At 35.7% G+C, this 17,497-nt stretch overlaps 1 protein-coding gene across 5 annotated transcripts in view; it reads left to right on the forward strand.

The window, feature by feature from the left end:
• ZFPM2 (zinc finger protein, FOG family member 2) overlaps positions 1–17,497 on the forward strand; it is a 483,598-nt gene that overhangs the window by 226,168 nt on the left and 239,933 nt on the right. For all 5 annotated transcript variants that reach the window (XM_009455782.5, XM_001158075.7, XM_063817340.1 and 2 more), the window contains one exon: positions 14,493–14,611. In XM_009455782.5, coding sequence (XP_009454057.4) covers positions 14,493–14,611 — 119 coding nt within the window. The remainder of the gene's footprint in view (positions 1–14,492; positions 14,612–17,497) is intronic.

Below are 17,497 nucleotides of genomic sequence, written 5' to 3' on the forward strand. Positions count from 1 at the left end.
TCCCACTTTTAATGATTTATGAAATCAATATAAGAATCTATAAAATTTACTTTAATAATGTCTCATATATTTTCTCCTTATTATCTACATATACAGTTCTTTTCCAGAATAAAAGTATCACAGTTTCCCTTTTTTTGGGGAGAAGGTCAGATTCATCATATCAGAAAATATAAAATTAGGACATTCATGTATCTGGTGGAGGACAAAATATTATAGATGGTTATTATAAATTGAAAGTAAGGTGCTCAAGCCTGTGTTCTTTGCAATGGCAAATCATTATTTTTACTCTAGCTAAGAATTATGCATAATGATTTCCATATTGCTATGCCTATTCCACTTTAACTCTACTCTTGCTATACATATTCTGCTTTATTCTGGGTAACTGATATTTAAGATGAATAATATAAATAAATTAGAGGCCAGGCGTGGTGGCTCACACCTGTAATCCCAGCACTTTGGGAGGCCGAGGCGGGTGGATCACCTGAGGTCAGCAGTTTGAGACCAGCCTGGCCCACATGGTGAAACCCCGTCTCTACAAATATATGAAAATAGCCGAGCGTGGTGGTGGGCGCCTGTAATCCCAGGTACTCAGGAGACTGAGACAAGAGAATTGCTTGAACCCGGGAGGCGGAGGTTGCAGTGAGCCGAGATCACACCATTGCACTCCAGCCTGGGTGACGAGAGTGAAACTCCATCTCAAAAAAAAGAAAAAGAAATCAGAGTGGGTTTAAAGAAAGCTATGCTTTAAATTCGTGGTTTTACTTAAGTCAGTGACTGTACAGAGGAAATCAGATGTAAGTGATATATTAACATATTTTGGTAAGTCATCTTTACATTTATACCTATCTTCTTTAGAAACAAAAAGATGTTTTGACAGATATACATAATTTCAAACATAATTTCTATCTTCTGATATTATTTATAAAGTTTTTGGTGTTCGTAAGCAACATCTACCCATTTGCATGATGCAGTTTTACAAATATCCTTTAAATGTAATAACTTTTTGGCTATGTAAGTATTCTGATATATAGTCATGAAACACTAAAAATGATTTTAACCATGTGAAGTTTTGGTTTTTTTTAAAGAAAAGCAGTTGACTTCTTGCATCACATAGGTAATTTATATAATTGTGGTCGTTTCTGAGTGTCTGATTCTGCTTTCAGACGTCACACCATTAGTTCTGAATGTGCTCATTCAGAACTTCACCAAGTAGATCATAGGAATAAATGGTGAAAAGAAACTCTTTGATTGTTAGGAACTATACACTGAGAGGACATGATAAATATACTCACCTCTCTGACCTTTAGTGCTGGAGGCGATAACTTTCAGGATCCTTATATTAATTTCAGGAGTTCATGTGAAATTATCAAAAAAGAGCAAAGTAAGTTTTTCTAATAAGAAAAATATTTTATAAGAGTAATATAATTTAAGTTAAAAGCAATTTAAAAGTCATTTTCCAATAATTTTTAGAATATTTTGTCCAAAATTAACATATTTACAATATTGAACAACAGAAACTCTTACCATCAGTTATGATTTCATGGTCTTAAAACTGTTTTTTTTTACAACAAATTCCAGCAATTTGTTCCATCCAATCTGGCAGTGATTTTTATCTCAAGGCAACGTTCTCTCATTCATTAAACCTCTGCCTTACAATTTTATTGTAACATAACAAATGTGTTAAAATGCTTAACATTCTATTTGTTCATTTTTTGAAGACATTCTTTCTGATTTCTTAAAGGAAAGAGATGGTGTATATTGCTTTAGTCCTTTGCCAATCCTCCCTCTGAGATGCCATTCCTGATTTCTCCAGGTTGCCTTAGGAGATTTTTTTCCTTACTGGTAAAATTTTATCTTATACCTTCAGCAAACACTTGTTATATTAGGTCATAATTATCTCACCATTAGAGTAAGTCACATAGGGAAAAAGTCCACATTAGATTCATTTTACATCTTCAGTATTCAGCATTGTGACTGGCATTGTAGGTGTTTAACAAATAATTTTGAATGAGTAAATATGTATTTAAGTAAAGTTCAGCTGGATATGATTTTATGAACAAAATAGTCCTGGGAATAGTACTGTCTTCAGAAGTCTGATACATGGTGGGCTATTGTAGGTCTATTGATCACACCCCAAATAAGCATATGTAAGGATTCTCTGTTAGGACCACTCCACAGCAAGAAACTATGCTCATGAGTGATAATATCAGCTTTCCTTCCTTCATTTCCTCCTCCTTTTCTTCTTCAAAATCTGCCATCTCTATACTCTATATTCATGTTGGAAAGGGAAAGATCCAGGGAAAGTGAGAGAAAGGAGAGGAGAAGACAGAGAAGAAGAATAACATATATATGGAACATATTTATAGTTAGCTTACTGGGCATGCTGAATGTGTGATATAGACGTATTTTACAAGTTGGTTAAAGCGAGGGCATAAGATTTTCTAGTTTGCAGTAGCTATGTACAATTTTGCATCAGGTCATTTCTGGAGAAAATGCTATCAATGCAAATGAAAAGATGGGGAGTCGTTTTGGTGTCTTTTACACTTGTTATTCTTGGAAAGAAAAGCTCACAAATCTTCTCTCCCTCCCTCCCTCCCATCTTCCTTCCTTCCTTCCTTCCTTCCTTCCTTCCTTCCTTCCTTCCTTCCTTCCTTCCTTTCTTCCTTCCTTCCATCCTTCCATCCTTCGTTCCTTCTTTCCTTCCTCTCTCTCTCTCTCTTTTTTTTTTTTTAATTGAGACAGGGGCTCACTCTCTTTTCCAGAGTGAAGGGCAGTGGCACAATAACCGTTCACTGTAGCCTCCAACTCCTGGGCTTAAGCGATCCCCCAGTCTCAACTTCCCAAGTAGCAGGGACCACAGGCACAAGCCACGATGTCTGGCTAATTTTTTGTATTTTTTTTGTAGAGATATGGTCTCACTATGTGACCATGCTGGTCTCAAACTCCTGGGCTCACACAATTCTCCTGCCTTGGCCTCCCAAAGCACTGGGATTACAGACATGAGCCATTGCACCCAGCCTAAATGTATCATTTCTTATGCTAGTAATGCATAATATAATGTCATTTAGTGCTTATTCTTCAGAGAAAATATTTAGTTATTAAATTTACTAAAATACAACATTGAAAGTCTGATTATCAGGTGGAGAGAGGGGACTTCATTGTCTTAAACCAATGAATCTTACTAGCTTTCTTCTTTCTGAAATTTTTGGGACAGAAATGTAAAATGTTTTGTGAACTCCAACACTCACATCATAAGCTTGCCACCCTTAGCCCTGTGATGCTTTCACAGTGTTTTGTTTGTTTAATCTTTCCTACCACCTTACCTCCTTCAAAACTCACCCTGTGGCCCCGTCCTTCAGGCACTCACATTCTGCTTTCCAAATTGACTGGCAGCTAATCTTATAAATGAATCCACTCTAATGGCTGCTGATATGATAGTGGGTTTGAGGTCAATCCTTCCACCTAGTTAAGTTGTTACATTTTTTGGAAACAAGCAGTGTGATAAAATATGAAAGGGTCAGAAAACCAGAATTGGAGTCCTGGTATCACTACTAATTTTGTAACTTAAATCAGTCATTTTAGCTCTGAGCCCTAGCCCAATCAATATGATGATAAAAATTATACCTACTCTTTTTACTTCCTATAGCCCTACCAGGTAGAAAGCATTGTGGAGATATCTAGAAAGTTGCATGTAGGGAGAGAAAATACGTACAAATCACTCTTATAAGGAAGAAAGTGATGAAATGTATTAGAGTAAAAAATCACATACTTTGGGAATTCAACAGGAGCAATCACCTCTGAACTTCTGACAAGGAGAGGCTGTGTGAATCAGGGAAGTGTTCACCAGAGAATAGCAGATAGACTTCAAAGGATAGCTAGGGTTGAAACAAAACACTAATGATGGGTACTTCAATAAATACACCACACAGCTGAAGCCTCCAGAACACAGCAAGACTGAGTATGTACTGCACTCAAAACACAGAGTGTCAAGGAGTCTGCTTTTGGGTAAATGCTTCTCATCAGTTATGTGTAACTTAAGAATATATGCAACCGTGAAGATATGCAATTGTTAATCAGAGACTCCAGAATGACTAGGAAATGGCTGCAGCATTCTTCAGCTTTAAAAAGGATACTTTTGGAGGTATTTTCTGAAATGAATAATATTTTCAACAATATAAATTAAAACTGTAGAAATAAGCAACTTTGTGCCAAATTATAGCCTATAAGTGAGATCTTTCTATCGACTAAGGCATTTTTAAAGTAAATAAATATATAGTATGTTTATTGAAGATGCCACACTGTAAGAGAATTTAGTGCGTAGCACAGTTAACACTTTAATGTTTAGTACTGCATAGGACTTATTCTCCTAAATTTTGGGATCTGCATCACAGTTTCATAACATATTTAGATATTATTTGAAGTGTGCTGGCAGTAGTATTGAACTCAAAGCATGAACTCAAGTATCCTAGGGACTATATTCATTGGTTATATGTTACATTTTTATTTCTTTATGGTTCTGTTTTCCACTCTATTTTTGAACAAACTCTTTTTAAAGACACATGGTACTTGTTATACTTGTTCTCTGAATAAAAATTTAAAAATCTGTAATGGAATTCTACTTCAGACCAGTCTTCTGAACATTTCTATTAGTGAATGAGAGTACCTCACAGTGTAGTATTAGCTCCCTGGGTTAGACTGAAAGGTTTCAAAGTAATGCTTTTATTTTTCCCTTGTCATTTATTCATCTGTCAAATCATTCTGCCATCCTTTGGTTTTATAATTTTGTGACCTAAAAAATCACCTCTCCACTCCCAACTGGAACCTCCTGAAGATCTTTACTTCCAGGCAAAACTCATTCTAATCACAACTGAAGTCTAACAATATTTACCTGTCAAAGCTTGTCAGTATATTTCCTTTCATCTCCAACTATACAATCTCATCATGTTACAATACATGACCATATCTTGGTTTGTTATAGATATCAAGCTAACACAGGATCTAGCACGTCTACAAACAAACAAGTATATGTGATTGTTAAATATCAGCAATGACTTGTGATAAGTTCTCTTATAAGTGAATTATCTTCTTCTAAATTAACGACAGCAGCCTATGAAAAGCAGGCAGTTTTAACAGACTACGTGTTGACTAAATAAATAAATAAATGATGTTGATTGACTAAATTTAGTGCCATAAATATCAATGAGTTCTATTGATGTTCTTTAAAAATTATTTCTTCCTATCTTGTCATCGGACAGGATCAATAGTTGATTTTTATCTTGTTTCTTCTTTGGAGTTTTTCCTCCTGGAGAAAAACACACCTTCTCTGACCTGTACTCTTCATGGACTGACCTTTCTGTGGCCCTCCAGCTGGTAGACTGACTTTTAGCTGCTGCACATCCCACTGCTGTTTCCTGTGCTTGCTAGCCAAGTCCTCTTACTTCCAAGATGATACCCCCACTAACTGGAGCTCCCAAAACATAACCTCCCTCTGTTTCTTCACATTTGGATCAGGAAGTAGTATCAGGTCAGCTGTGACACGGGATGTTCTCTAGAAGGTCAGGGAAGGTTTCTGGCAGCAAAGAAGCACACTGTGCCAGGCTTCTTGAGCGAAAGAGTGGTGACCTGCTCCCTCCCACTCAACTTCCAGCAGCTGAAAAGTCTCCAGTGACCACAGCTCCACCTTCTAATGACTTTTCCGAACATTTGCAAGAGCTAGTCACACTCCAGGTGAATATTTTCAGACACCTGGGATGGGCTGTTTCTTCCCGTTTCTTTGTTCATATAAAAAGACTTTAGAGCAAAGGGCAGAATATGGCAATTTCTTTCTCCCAACCTTGAACATGGCCTCTGAATATAAAACTTATTTTGTATGCAGTGATGTAAGTGAAGGTCTTCTAGTTATTTCATGGTGGGTTTTTCAGATGTTCTTTTTTTTTTTTTTTTTTTAAAGACAGGATCTGGCTCTGTCACCCAGGCTGGAGTGCAGTGGCACACCTGTAGTCCTTGATCCCCCCCGGGCTCAAGCAATCCTCCCACCTTAGCCTCCTGAGTAGCTGGGACTACAAGCTCATGCCACCACACCTGGCTAATTTTTATATTTTTTTGTAAAGACAGGGTTTTGCCATGTTGCCCAGGCTGGTCTTGAACTCCTGAGCTCAAGCAATCCACCCTCCTCGGCCTCACAAATTGCTGGGATTACAGACGTGAACCGTTGTACCCAGCCCATGGTGTTGTTTTTAAAAACACTTAGAATTTTCTGTTTCATTACCAATAATATTACTGCCTACCCACATATTTCGTCTTCTCTATTTCTCTATAATAAAAATGACAATTGGAAAGTTTCAATGGTCCTTAAGATAGAAAGAATAACCTGTCTCAGAATAAATCCTTAAGACCAGCCAGAATAATAAGGTAAAAGGTTCCTGAGTTTGTAATATATGTCAATATTTGGTAGCATATAAATGTAAATTTGCGTCTTATATGATGCTGTACACATTGATTTCTATGACTTTTTAGAAACTATAGCCGAAGAGAGCATTCTGCATTCTTGAGAAATACAGTAATTTTACTCTAGGTTTTAGACCATTCCAGTGTGTTGTGTTAGAGTTTTTAGGTACTGAATTCATCGCATGAAAAGGGAATGTTTCTATTTTGCCACCACCATTATGTTATCTTTTCCAGTGCAATTACAAGCTAATTCAGTGCTCTTTGTGTTGGACTAATAGCTTCTGATTTGCTGCTGTCACCCAGTACCTCCTCATGCTCTTTTAATACCATCTGCAGTGCCCCCAGCACTTACCTAGGGTGAGCATTTTTCTCTAAGTAGAGACTCATCTTTGGCAAATCATTAATGGAACATCAAAAAGATCCCATCTGTTAGAGTTACATATGGCTAAGATCAGAATTATCAAATATCTCATTTTTTCTTTATTCCCTTTTTCTTTTTTTCCTTTCTTATCCACACAATAAATGTAGTTGTCAGCAGGATAAGTTCATGCGCCGGATAAGGTCACAATTTCATTTAGTGACAACTTCCAACAGTAGGAACTTACAAGGTTCGATTTATTAAAGAGTCAGAAGGGATAAGATCACTGCATGGCCAGCCTGATTTATCAGGGTTTGACTAGAGTACTTGAATAGGGAACGTCGTATTTCAAGTTTATGTTCAAAACTGTAGTTTAGTATGTGTTGTGACTGTATGACTCAAACATTGAGAAGGAAAATTAGAAAAAGTATCTCTATAAGGCAATTTGTAGTCACCAACCAAGAACTATCCTTTCCTGAGCCAAATCATGCTTAGACATGGATCAATATAGCATAATATAAATGGTGCTATTTGTCTCAAAATGCAGATGAAACATGGTTATTAACGCCTGAGGAAACACACATAATGGAAAGACTGCAGTTTGGCTGTGAAGATAATCAGCAGTGAAATGATCTAACCCTCTTAGGTATCTGGCAGGCAGCTGTCAAATGGTTAAACCATAAAATAGCAAGAGCTCTGCCATACTTCAGCCACCTTGGCTGACTTTGAAAATGTTTTGAGATTTTTCGAATCTTTGAGTGCTTTTTGAACTCAGCATGACTTCGGGGCTGTCCATGTTTGATACCATGATGTATAATATCTTCCAACCATGAAGAAAATATAAATATGGGTTCTGACCCTATAGCCTTCTGCTATACTATGGCCTGATAAATATTATGAGCTAATTCATGTGGTCTGCTTTAAAATTTGGTTGTATATTTAAAACCAAGTTCAAACCAATCCGAATTGTATTTTCAGCAAATGCAATATGATCTTCTGTCATCTCATTTACTTGCAGCTATGTCCTATGAAATCTGAGCCTTGACTTAAGGGTCGTTCTGTAATTACCTTATATGTTTATATCATCAACTTAATGCTGAATCTAGGTGAAGCATGATTGCTGGTAACTATTCTAAAAGACTCATATCTGTCTGTTCCCCTTTGGTGTGCTACTATGTTCATATCCTTTGCTTTCTAAAGAGGCATCAAAAAGACCGTATTAAAAAACTACAATGTCTTGATAGCACTTTCAAAGAAAAAATATTTGAGGGTGTCTCTGGTGATTTTAAGTATTTCTCTCCACCAGTGAATTTCTTTTATTTAGGCCAAAAAGTGGGTTGATATTTTAAAAAGCTGTGGGATGTTTGGTAGTGATTTCTGACTTAGGGCCTTTTTTTTTTTAAGTTAAGCTATCATAAGTCTTTGAGTAATCACAGACTTTTAAAAGTATGCATTATCAAGAAGATAAGAGAAACAGCCCTGAGCACTAACAATATTATCTTTTACCAAAATTGATTAGTCCGTCCTATATGCCTCAAATATTTTCTGTGAACTTACCCAGCATGTTAAAAAATCAGGCTTCTTTTTGAAGAATAACTGCAAAAATATGAACTGGGCAGAGAAGAACATTTTTTATTTTTTTATCCCACTCCGTATTCTATAGATGAGGTAATGTATGTGAACGCATTACATAGACGGTTGAACAAGTGAAATGGATGCTTGTTGTAATACAAAGAGCAGACACATATTAAGACAACTCTCTTTTGTCTCCAAAAATCAACTTCAATTGTACTAAAATTGAGATACGTCATATCATCAAAATTTTCATCCCATCAATTGTGTTCCATTTGTATTTTTCAAATATCATGTGTCACAAACTCTATTAATTACCAGGGAATAAACAGAATTATTAAAGAAATTTGTAGATTAAAATGTTTATGTTTCTGTTGAGGTGAACTACATTATCAAGGAGAAACCTACTAGGGAATAATTTAATGCAAAACTGTATGATATTGGACTATAAATGCAATGGGAGTATTAGGGAAGAAAAATTCGGTTTTCTCTAGAATTCAGAGAAGGTGCATGAAGGAGAATAGCTTTGGGCTTGACCTTGCAACATTAAAAGGGTCTATTAAGGCAGGCAGAAATAGGATGTGTCTGCCAGATAGCGGGAACCATTCTCAGAAAGTTATGGGGGAGCTAAACTGGAGATGAGGAGGAATGGAAGGGGAAGAAGGCTTTTTTGACTGGAGGGAAGAACACATTTGGGAGAGCAGTAGAACGCAAGAGTCAGGCAAATACTGTGGAGCAGTATCAGTGGTATTAAAATTCAGGCAGATATGTTCAATTTGGGATGGCCAAGAAGTAGCTAGTGAAGGAACTTGCATAAATGTGTAACATGATGAAAGTGGAGTTTTAATCAGTTTATCCTGGCAGAGATTTGAAACCTGAATTGGAGCTGTAGAATGAATTGAGGCTGGTGGGTTGTCTACTTCTGAGTTGATGAAGACCTTAAAAATGCTGATAAGAAGGGTGAATCCAACAGCCAATGGAAAAGAAAATAAGTCAGGATATGAGGAGTGATTTGGATAAAGGCGACAAAGAGGGCACATGACCACAAGCAGACATCAATGAATGGTTGGATGTGATAATGGAAGTATATGGACATGCTCTTAGAATTCTTCAGTTTCTTTTTGGTGAAGTAGTAAATATTTATCAGGTACTTTGCCTTTGCATATTGTTAATTCTCACAGCAACCTTTTTAGAAAGCTATTGCAGTTCCCACTTTGCATGCAGAAACTGAAGTTCAAAGGGTTAGGTAACTTGCTAAGGATCACATGGCTTATTACAGTTACTCTTCTCTCATTCAATTGTGAGCCCATTCCAGCGTGTATCCCGGTCTACCACTTTACAAAACTCCTTTCACTCCAAATACCTGTGATCGCCATCTCATCCAAAGGAATCTTTCCAGTTCTTCCCTTCCCCCTTCCCTTTTCCCCCTTCCACCTTCTTTCCTTTCCCTTTCCCTTTCCCTTCCTTTCTTCTTTCCTTCCTTTGACAGAGTCTTGCTCTGTCACCCAGGCTGGAGTGCAGTGGTGCGATCTTGGCTCACTGCAACCTCTGTCTCCCATACTCAAGCAGTTATCCTGCCTCAGCCTCCCGAGTAGTTGGGATTACAGACATGCACCACCACACCCAGCTAATATTTACAGTTTTAACACAGACGGGGTTTCACCATGTTCACCAGGCTGGTCTCAAACTCCTGACCCTCAGGTGATCCAATCACCTCGGCCTCCCAAAGTGCTAGTATTACAGGCCTGAGCCACCATGTCTGGCCTCTAGTTCTTTTCTTACTTTCATAAATTTTCAGATTCCTTGATTGATTCCCCTCTCCTTCAAATTCTCAATCAACCCCTTTGTGTCTATGGTACTATATCCAATTTTTTTTCTATGTCTCTTGCCAATTCTCCTAAAGTTTCTATGCCTATTCCTGCATCACTATGCCTTTGAAGGTCTTTAGAATTCTGTCCTAGGTCTTCTTATTTATCATGATATACTCTTTAATCCTATGGCTTGTATTACCATATACAAGGTGGTTTTAATTACTGAATAAATGCCAAGACCTTGCTTCTAGTTAAGACCTTGCTTCTGGGCCCAGGCCTATACTTGCCTACCTAAAATCACCTATTGCCTTCTTTATAGCTACTTTAATATCAACATTACCAAACTATAACTCCTTATTTTACTCTTAATTCTTGCTTTTCTGTGTTCTTCTGTCTCAACAGGAACATGGCCATTGGCTCATGTTCCTAAGTGAGATACCTGTGTAACATTCTAGGATTCTCTCTGCCGTAAGTTCTAAAATCTGAACAATCACTAAGTTCTATGACTTTTACTTCCCAAGCCATATGGATTTTATTTCATGGATTCATCCAGGTTCAGACTTGTTTTGTTTTTTGCTTTATTCTTTGGCCTAACACACTGTCTGGTACTTAGTAGATACCCAATAAATATTTATAAAATAAATGAATGAATAAACGAATGAATGAGGCATAAAGGAATAAATAAACAAATCAAACAAGAATTGGAGCTTTTCCATCTTATTTCAGAATATCTAGGATCTTTTCAAGTCAAACATCCATCCTCTGATAAAGTGGTTCGGGGACTTAAGTCTCTGACCCACCAGCCCAGTGCCCTTCTACTTCTCATAATATGTTGTATGTAGGGAAGGAAAATCATGCTATCATGGACTGTCAGTGTTGAAAAACAGCTTAGCAAGTTGTGAGTGAGTGCAAACCACTCTTTTAACAATGACAAACCAAAGACTCAGGAAAGATATAACTTATTTGAGGCCGTTCAGCTGGTTATTGAACAGAATTGGCGTAAAAGTCTTCTTACTTTTAGTGCAGTAATCTTTCCTCTATTTCATAACACCTATTAATTTTTGGAAAAAAAATAAAATATCATGCTCTTAAGCAATATGTAAGCTAAATATAACTTCCCTTTATACAATGTTTTGTTTCTTTTGCTATCATTAACCTATGTAACCTTGGTAGAATATACATGCTAATTATTTGCGCTATGCTTGCAGTTTTTAGAAATGCTATTGTGAATAAATGAATATTTTTATTTAACTATTTCAGCATAAGAAAGGATTTTCCTAAACCCTGAAATAACTTGTTGGCAAGCAAGAAAGGAGACTGGGGTATTCTTGCTTGTCTAGTAAAGTTGAAAAGATTGACTTGATATTTTGAACAGTTACTGGACTTTCTGTTGTGGCCATATTTAAGAGCTTGTAAAAGTATTTTTGGTCTGCTTAAAATTTTAATGGATAATCAAAGACACTTCAGAAACTTTGGAGACATTTGGATATCACTTTACGATCTGCCCCAAGTTTGTAGTTCTTAATCCATTAAAAGACAGAGCTGCTTGTAAATCCACAGGTATAGATAAGGAGTCACTGTTTACTGAGTCCGAACCCTTTTCAAATGAAATATGTCAGTGGCAGAAAGAGAGGATGAATTACTTTTTTAAAGGGTTTTCAAAGATTCTCTTGATTCCTCTGGTATCACTTAAGTGTGACATGACTGGTTTTTTAGTGTGTAAAAAGAAGCAAATTATTTGGGTATATTTTTATGTAGAAAAGAAGATTTTTTAACTTGTATTTAGCTGAGAGATTGAAATGTATTTTATTTTAAATGGTAAATTGTAAATAAACTGTTTTAAATGTAAGTAAGTATGGTTGAAAAAAATACTGAGAACTCCTAGCCAATAGAAATTAAACAGTTTATTTTCAAATAAGAAAATTATCCTAAATATTTCAATAAAGAAAGTGAATATGCATATATTGAGTCGTGTTGTCCCACTGATTCCTCTCTGACATCAGAGTAGATTGTTATCTTTGTGCTCTGTCTCTGAGGGTGTTTCTATAAAGGGTCTCTCATTCCAATGCATTAATCAAAAAGATTGCACAAAGATGAAAAACATTTTCAGAGGAAAATCTCATAAATGGATTTGTTATTCTGTATACAGAAAACAAATTATTGTCTTTCCATAGTTTCTGGACACTGAATAAGCATCAGGATCTAGCACTTAGGCATTAATATGTTATTTACTATACATATTCTATTTATATCTTTCAGACATTCGGACTTATTGAATCTTTCTGGGCTCATTTTCCTCACTGCTGATCATCATTAGCTGTTGATATACCAGAATTTAAAAAGTTGGAGAATGTATTTGTCTTAATTTAATGTGTTCTTCAATTTTCAGTGTATTTTTCAAGTGGTAAAGAAAGAGAGTATGAGAAGAAGGGTGAATGAAAGTGTTGTCACTGAATTTAAATTTTTGATTGGGAACATGAAATTGTTATGAACATTGCATCTTTATTGCTCAGATATAGATAAATTTAAATTTTACCATGGACACAAATTAACCACTACCGAAATATTTTAGCTGATTGTAGTTTATATACTTTAGTTTTGGTTTTCAGGATAAGCAATAATGAAAACATGAACAATAATGTCTGGTATTTAAACTATTAAAAGGAGGTGACACTAAATAGAGAAATAAAGAAGAGATAGAATTGAACTCAGGTTGGCAGTGTTTCTTTTTGAAAAAAAACTCAAGATTGAATCTATGTATTTAAAGATAGCTACTAACTTGAAAAGAAGCTAAAGCGAGATTAAGGCAACAATTTCATATGTTACCTGTCATGACATATAGCATTTAGAAAATGTTATTACTAGGCCAGGCGCGGTGGCTCACGCCTGTAATTCCAGCACTTTGGGAAGCCGAGGAGGGTGGATCACCTGAGGTCAGGAGTTTGAGACCAACCTGACCAACATGAAGAAACCCTGCTCTACTAAAAATACAAAATTAGCCGGACCTGATGGCGCTTTGCCTGTAATCTCAGCTATCTGGGAGGCTGGGGCAGGAGAAACTCTTGAACGCGAGAGGCAGCCTGGGCAACAAGAGCGAAACTCTGTCTCAAAAAAAAAAAAAAAAAAAAAGAAAGAAAAGAAAATATAAGTACTGAATATATTCTATTCTATTTTCCTCAGCTTTCTATTCTATATGGATTTTCATTGACATTAAAATTGACGCAAAAGTAATTGTGGTTTTTGCCATAGTTTTGCACCAACCTAATATTTCTTTCTGTTTCATTCCTTCATATTCTCATGTCTGCTGTTGATCAGGCTGAAAATAAATAACATTAAAACACAATGAAGTCAGGTTACTGAGATAAAATTTTTAAAATATAAACATTTTAGTATGGTGATATGGCATGGTAATACTCTTTGGGGAATAAATATCCTAGATATAATTATTTTAAAGACAGGCTGCAAGTCCTGATTGTGATTTTTTTCTATCTATCCCAAACAACATTTAAGCTATTGGCCGTTTTTTTTTTTGAAATTTTGAGGCCCTCTTTTATTTATTTGTATATTACTCCATTCATTTATTTCTTAAGCAAGCATTTAATGAATTCTTACTTTATGCAAGTGTGTATACTGTCTTTACTTCCTATTTCCCTTTATAGGTTCCAAAATATTACTCTGGAGTAAATGAAAGGAAGAAGACCTTCCAAAGCTGTTATTTCTAAAGTGTTTTTTTGGTACAATAGAGTTCTATTCAGTATACCAAATACAGAAAAACAAGTAAAAACTCCGCCTAAACATTTTTTATTTGAAAAACATGCCTTGCTATATATTGTACATGTAGCCATTTTACCTATTGAAACTGGTAGTCAATTTCAGAAAATTACCAAGTACTTCAAAAACTCTCCACATATTGTTGTTTGACAGTCTTGAATAAATACAAGAATTTTAACACAAAGTGATTGTCCTACTGTTTCTTGTCTACCTGTTTTGGCATTGGATCAGTGCTTTTTAAGGGAGTGTTATTGTTTCTGGTTCTTAAAGACTTAACTAAAAAGAATTGGCTTCAGTAGATGATGCGCGTGAAAAGGTGAAAGGAAGAAATTGGACTAAATTTGAATACAATTTATAAGGACAAGTTTTATTTTCCTCTCAGGTTAAGATGAGTTGTTTTTCAGACAAGCATAATTAATTCTCTTTATATGAATCCTGAGAATATCATGTGTGTAAAGCAAACACACAAAAAGAGGTGGCTGCTGATAAAGTACAAGTAAGTATTCTAAACACTTCTGTTTCATTGTCTGCAGGAGAGCTGGAGGTGTTTCAGAAAGATGGGGAACGAAAAATTCAGAGTCGACAGCAACTTCCAGTGGGAACAACCTGGGGGCCGTTTCCTGGGAAGATGGACTTGAATAATAATTCTTTGGTATGTGGATATTCCGAGATGGTTAATATTTTGTCATCGACTGTTAATATTTTGCCATAGCTCAGAAATTCTCTTTGCTTGCTTTCCAATGAAATCACTAAAAATAACCATTTGTTTTTGCTTTTTCGTGGACAGCAAAACTTGGATACTTTTCAAGTGGTTTGTGTCTGACAGTAATATACGCAGAATTTAGACAGAAACAGGTTACTCATACTAAATTGTGGCTAGTAAGGTACTATGTAAGGTTATTGCTTTATCTGCTTAGCCAGACTAAGACTGTTCACATTTAGTAATATATAAAATTGCCTTTATTTTTCAGATGACACAAATTGTCATCCATTACAGGTTTTCATGAAGAACAAGAAATAAACAACTTTGTTTTTCCTTGGTAATACTGTTTGTACCTTTAAAAGCAGGGATGAGTGGTCAGCATTATAATTTTTGTTATTCAGCTTTTTTGTAAAAGTTCTGAGAACAGAAAGTCTATCTCTTGGCATGATTATGTGGATTATTGATTAATTAGATGTTTTAAAAGTAATGGAGGCTGGGCACAATGGCTCACTCTTGTAATCCCAGCACTTTGGGAGGCTGAGGCAGGTGGATCACTTGAGGTCAGGAGTTCGAGACCAGCTTGGCCAAACATGGCGAAACCCATCTTTACTAAAAATACAAAAAAAAAATTAGCCAGACATGGTGGCGGGTGCCTGTAGTCCCAGCTACTCGGGAGGCTGAGGCAGGAGAATTGCTTGAACCCAGAGGGCAGAGTCTGCAGTGATCCAAGATCGTGCCATTGCATTCCAGCCTGGGTGACAGAGCAAGACTCCATCTCAAAATAATAAATAAACAAATAAATAAATAAAAGGAAAGGTAGGTAGTTTGGTTACATTTAAACTTTATTTCTTAATTGGATATATAAGTTTGCTATTCCTGCCTCAGCAACTCACCACAAACTTTGTGCCTTAAAACAACATAAACTTATTATCTTGCAGTTATGGAAGTCAGAAATCCAAATTGGGTGTCACTGGGCTAAAATCAAGGTGTCTGCAGGTCTGAACTCCTTTTCGGATGCTTTATAGGAGAATCTGTTTTCTTCCTTTTCCAGTTTCTGAGGGCTGCCCATGGCCCTTCCCTCATAGACCCCCTTCCATCTTCAAAGCCACAGGGCCTGATGGTGTCTTTCTCATGTCCACATTTCATCTCTGACTCTTCTGCTTCCCTCTTACACATTTAAGGATGCTTATGATTACACTGTGTCTGCCTGGGTCGTCTAAGCTAATTTCTCTATTTTAAGGTCAGCTGATTAACACTCTCAATTCCATTTGCTTCCTTCATTTCTCTTTGCCATGCAAAGGAATGTTCGCAAGTTCTAGAGGTCAGGATGTAAACATCTTTGCAAGGAGCTATTCTGCCTACCACATGGGATAAAAGAAAAACAATAGCTGAAAACCTCTCTTATAATAAGTGATAATACAGGTGATGAAATTTGGGAAGAAAAATGTTTCATATTCCTTAGAGGATCCAGAAATTTTATAAGTATTTATTCCCCTGAAAGTCCTTCTCTCTAAATGCCATTTATGTAGGAACAGTCTTGTGACTTTTAAATGACTCTATCTATGCTAAAGGGACATAAGAACTCCCAGAGGGGTTTCGACAGGTGTACTGGGTTCAGCAACATTACATTCCTTTTTTGATTTATTACATGAAGGAAATCCCTTCTTCAAGTTATTACATGAAAGAAATTGATACATGTGGATCTCCGTTTATTCAGTACCATGTGGATGTGACAGAGGTTGTTGGTTCAACTAAAAGTAATGATTAGAATAAATAGGAAATATTTGTGTTACCAAACTTTTAAAGAGTGCATGAGATCCCAGGGGTATATTTATTACTTTGTACATTCATGTATTTATCCATAAAAGGATGAAGTAGGGGTTTTCACATACATTTAAGGACCAAACAAGTTGACCTTACTGTCCAGACCAAATATTTAATAATCTGGGCAATTTGTTCTAGGTGGACCAGTGCAGCTACTTCAAAAGAGATTTATGATGTAGCCACAAAATGCAGGCCTGAGTTGATTGAGTTGTATTAACAGATTGTTTTATTGATTCCTTTCAGAGAGCAATATTAACTATGCCCATTTCTCAAGCTAATGAATGTTAAGAAAGGCAAGAGAAGGATTGTCTAAACATCAAAGATTGAATTAAATGCTATTCTGAACTTATTTTATCTGGGAGTTTCTATTTGTCTTCTAGCATTGCTTACTAAACATTTTAAACTATATCATATTTATCTTATTTATCACAGTGTATCAGATACCAATGCAACCTTTAATCATTTGTATATTTCTTCAAAAGTGTACTGACACTGTATCAGCTATAGTTGACATGCAAGATGAACATTTTCCAGTTTACTATATTAAAAGGATATATTTACTAAAATGCTATTTTTGATTAATCTTGCTATTACTCTCTGTATGTATACAGAATGGTAGTTTTATGACATTTTTACCATATGCTAAATCGTGATGGATAGAAGATAAACCTGTCTGAGAAAGTTTGATTTTTTGATTTTTCATTGAAATAATTTCTGATTTTAGACAGTTGATGTCATTTTGCTGTTTTAATAGTTCTATATGACTGTAAAGCTATTTTATGCCATATTTAATATTTTTAAAAGGAGTTAACTTATATGAAATTTTCAGAATTTTTGATACTATTTAAAACATGACTACTCTTATCAACAATTGGGTAATGGGTGATTATTATTTATAGAAAACAATTTTAATACTTCAGTTTTCTTCTTTTGTCTTAGGGTTTAAATATCAGATTATTTTATTTAGTTAAAATACAGCATTTTTCCTTATTTTAAAATTTAGTTGCCTCA

The sequence above is a fragment of the Pan troglodytes genome, chromosome 7 (genome assembly GCF_028858775.2).
Source record: "Pan troglodytes isolate AG18354 chromosome 7, NHGRI_mPanTro3-v2.0_pri, whole genome shotgun sequence".
Classification (NCBI taxonomy): Eukaryota; Metazoa; Chordata; class Mammalia; order Primates; family Hominidae; genus Pan; species Pan troglodytes.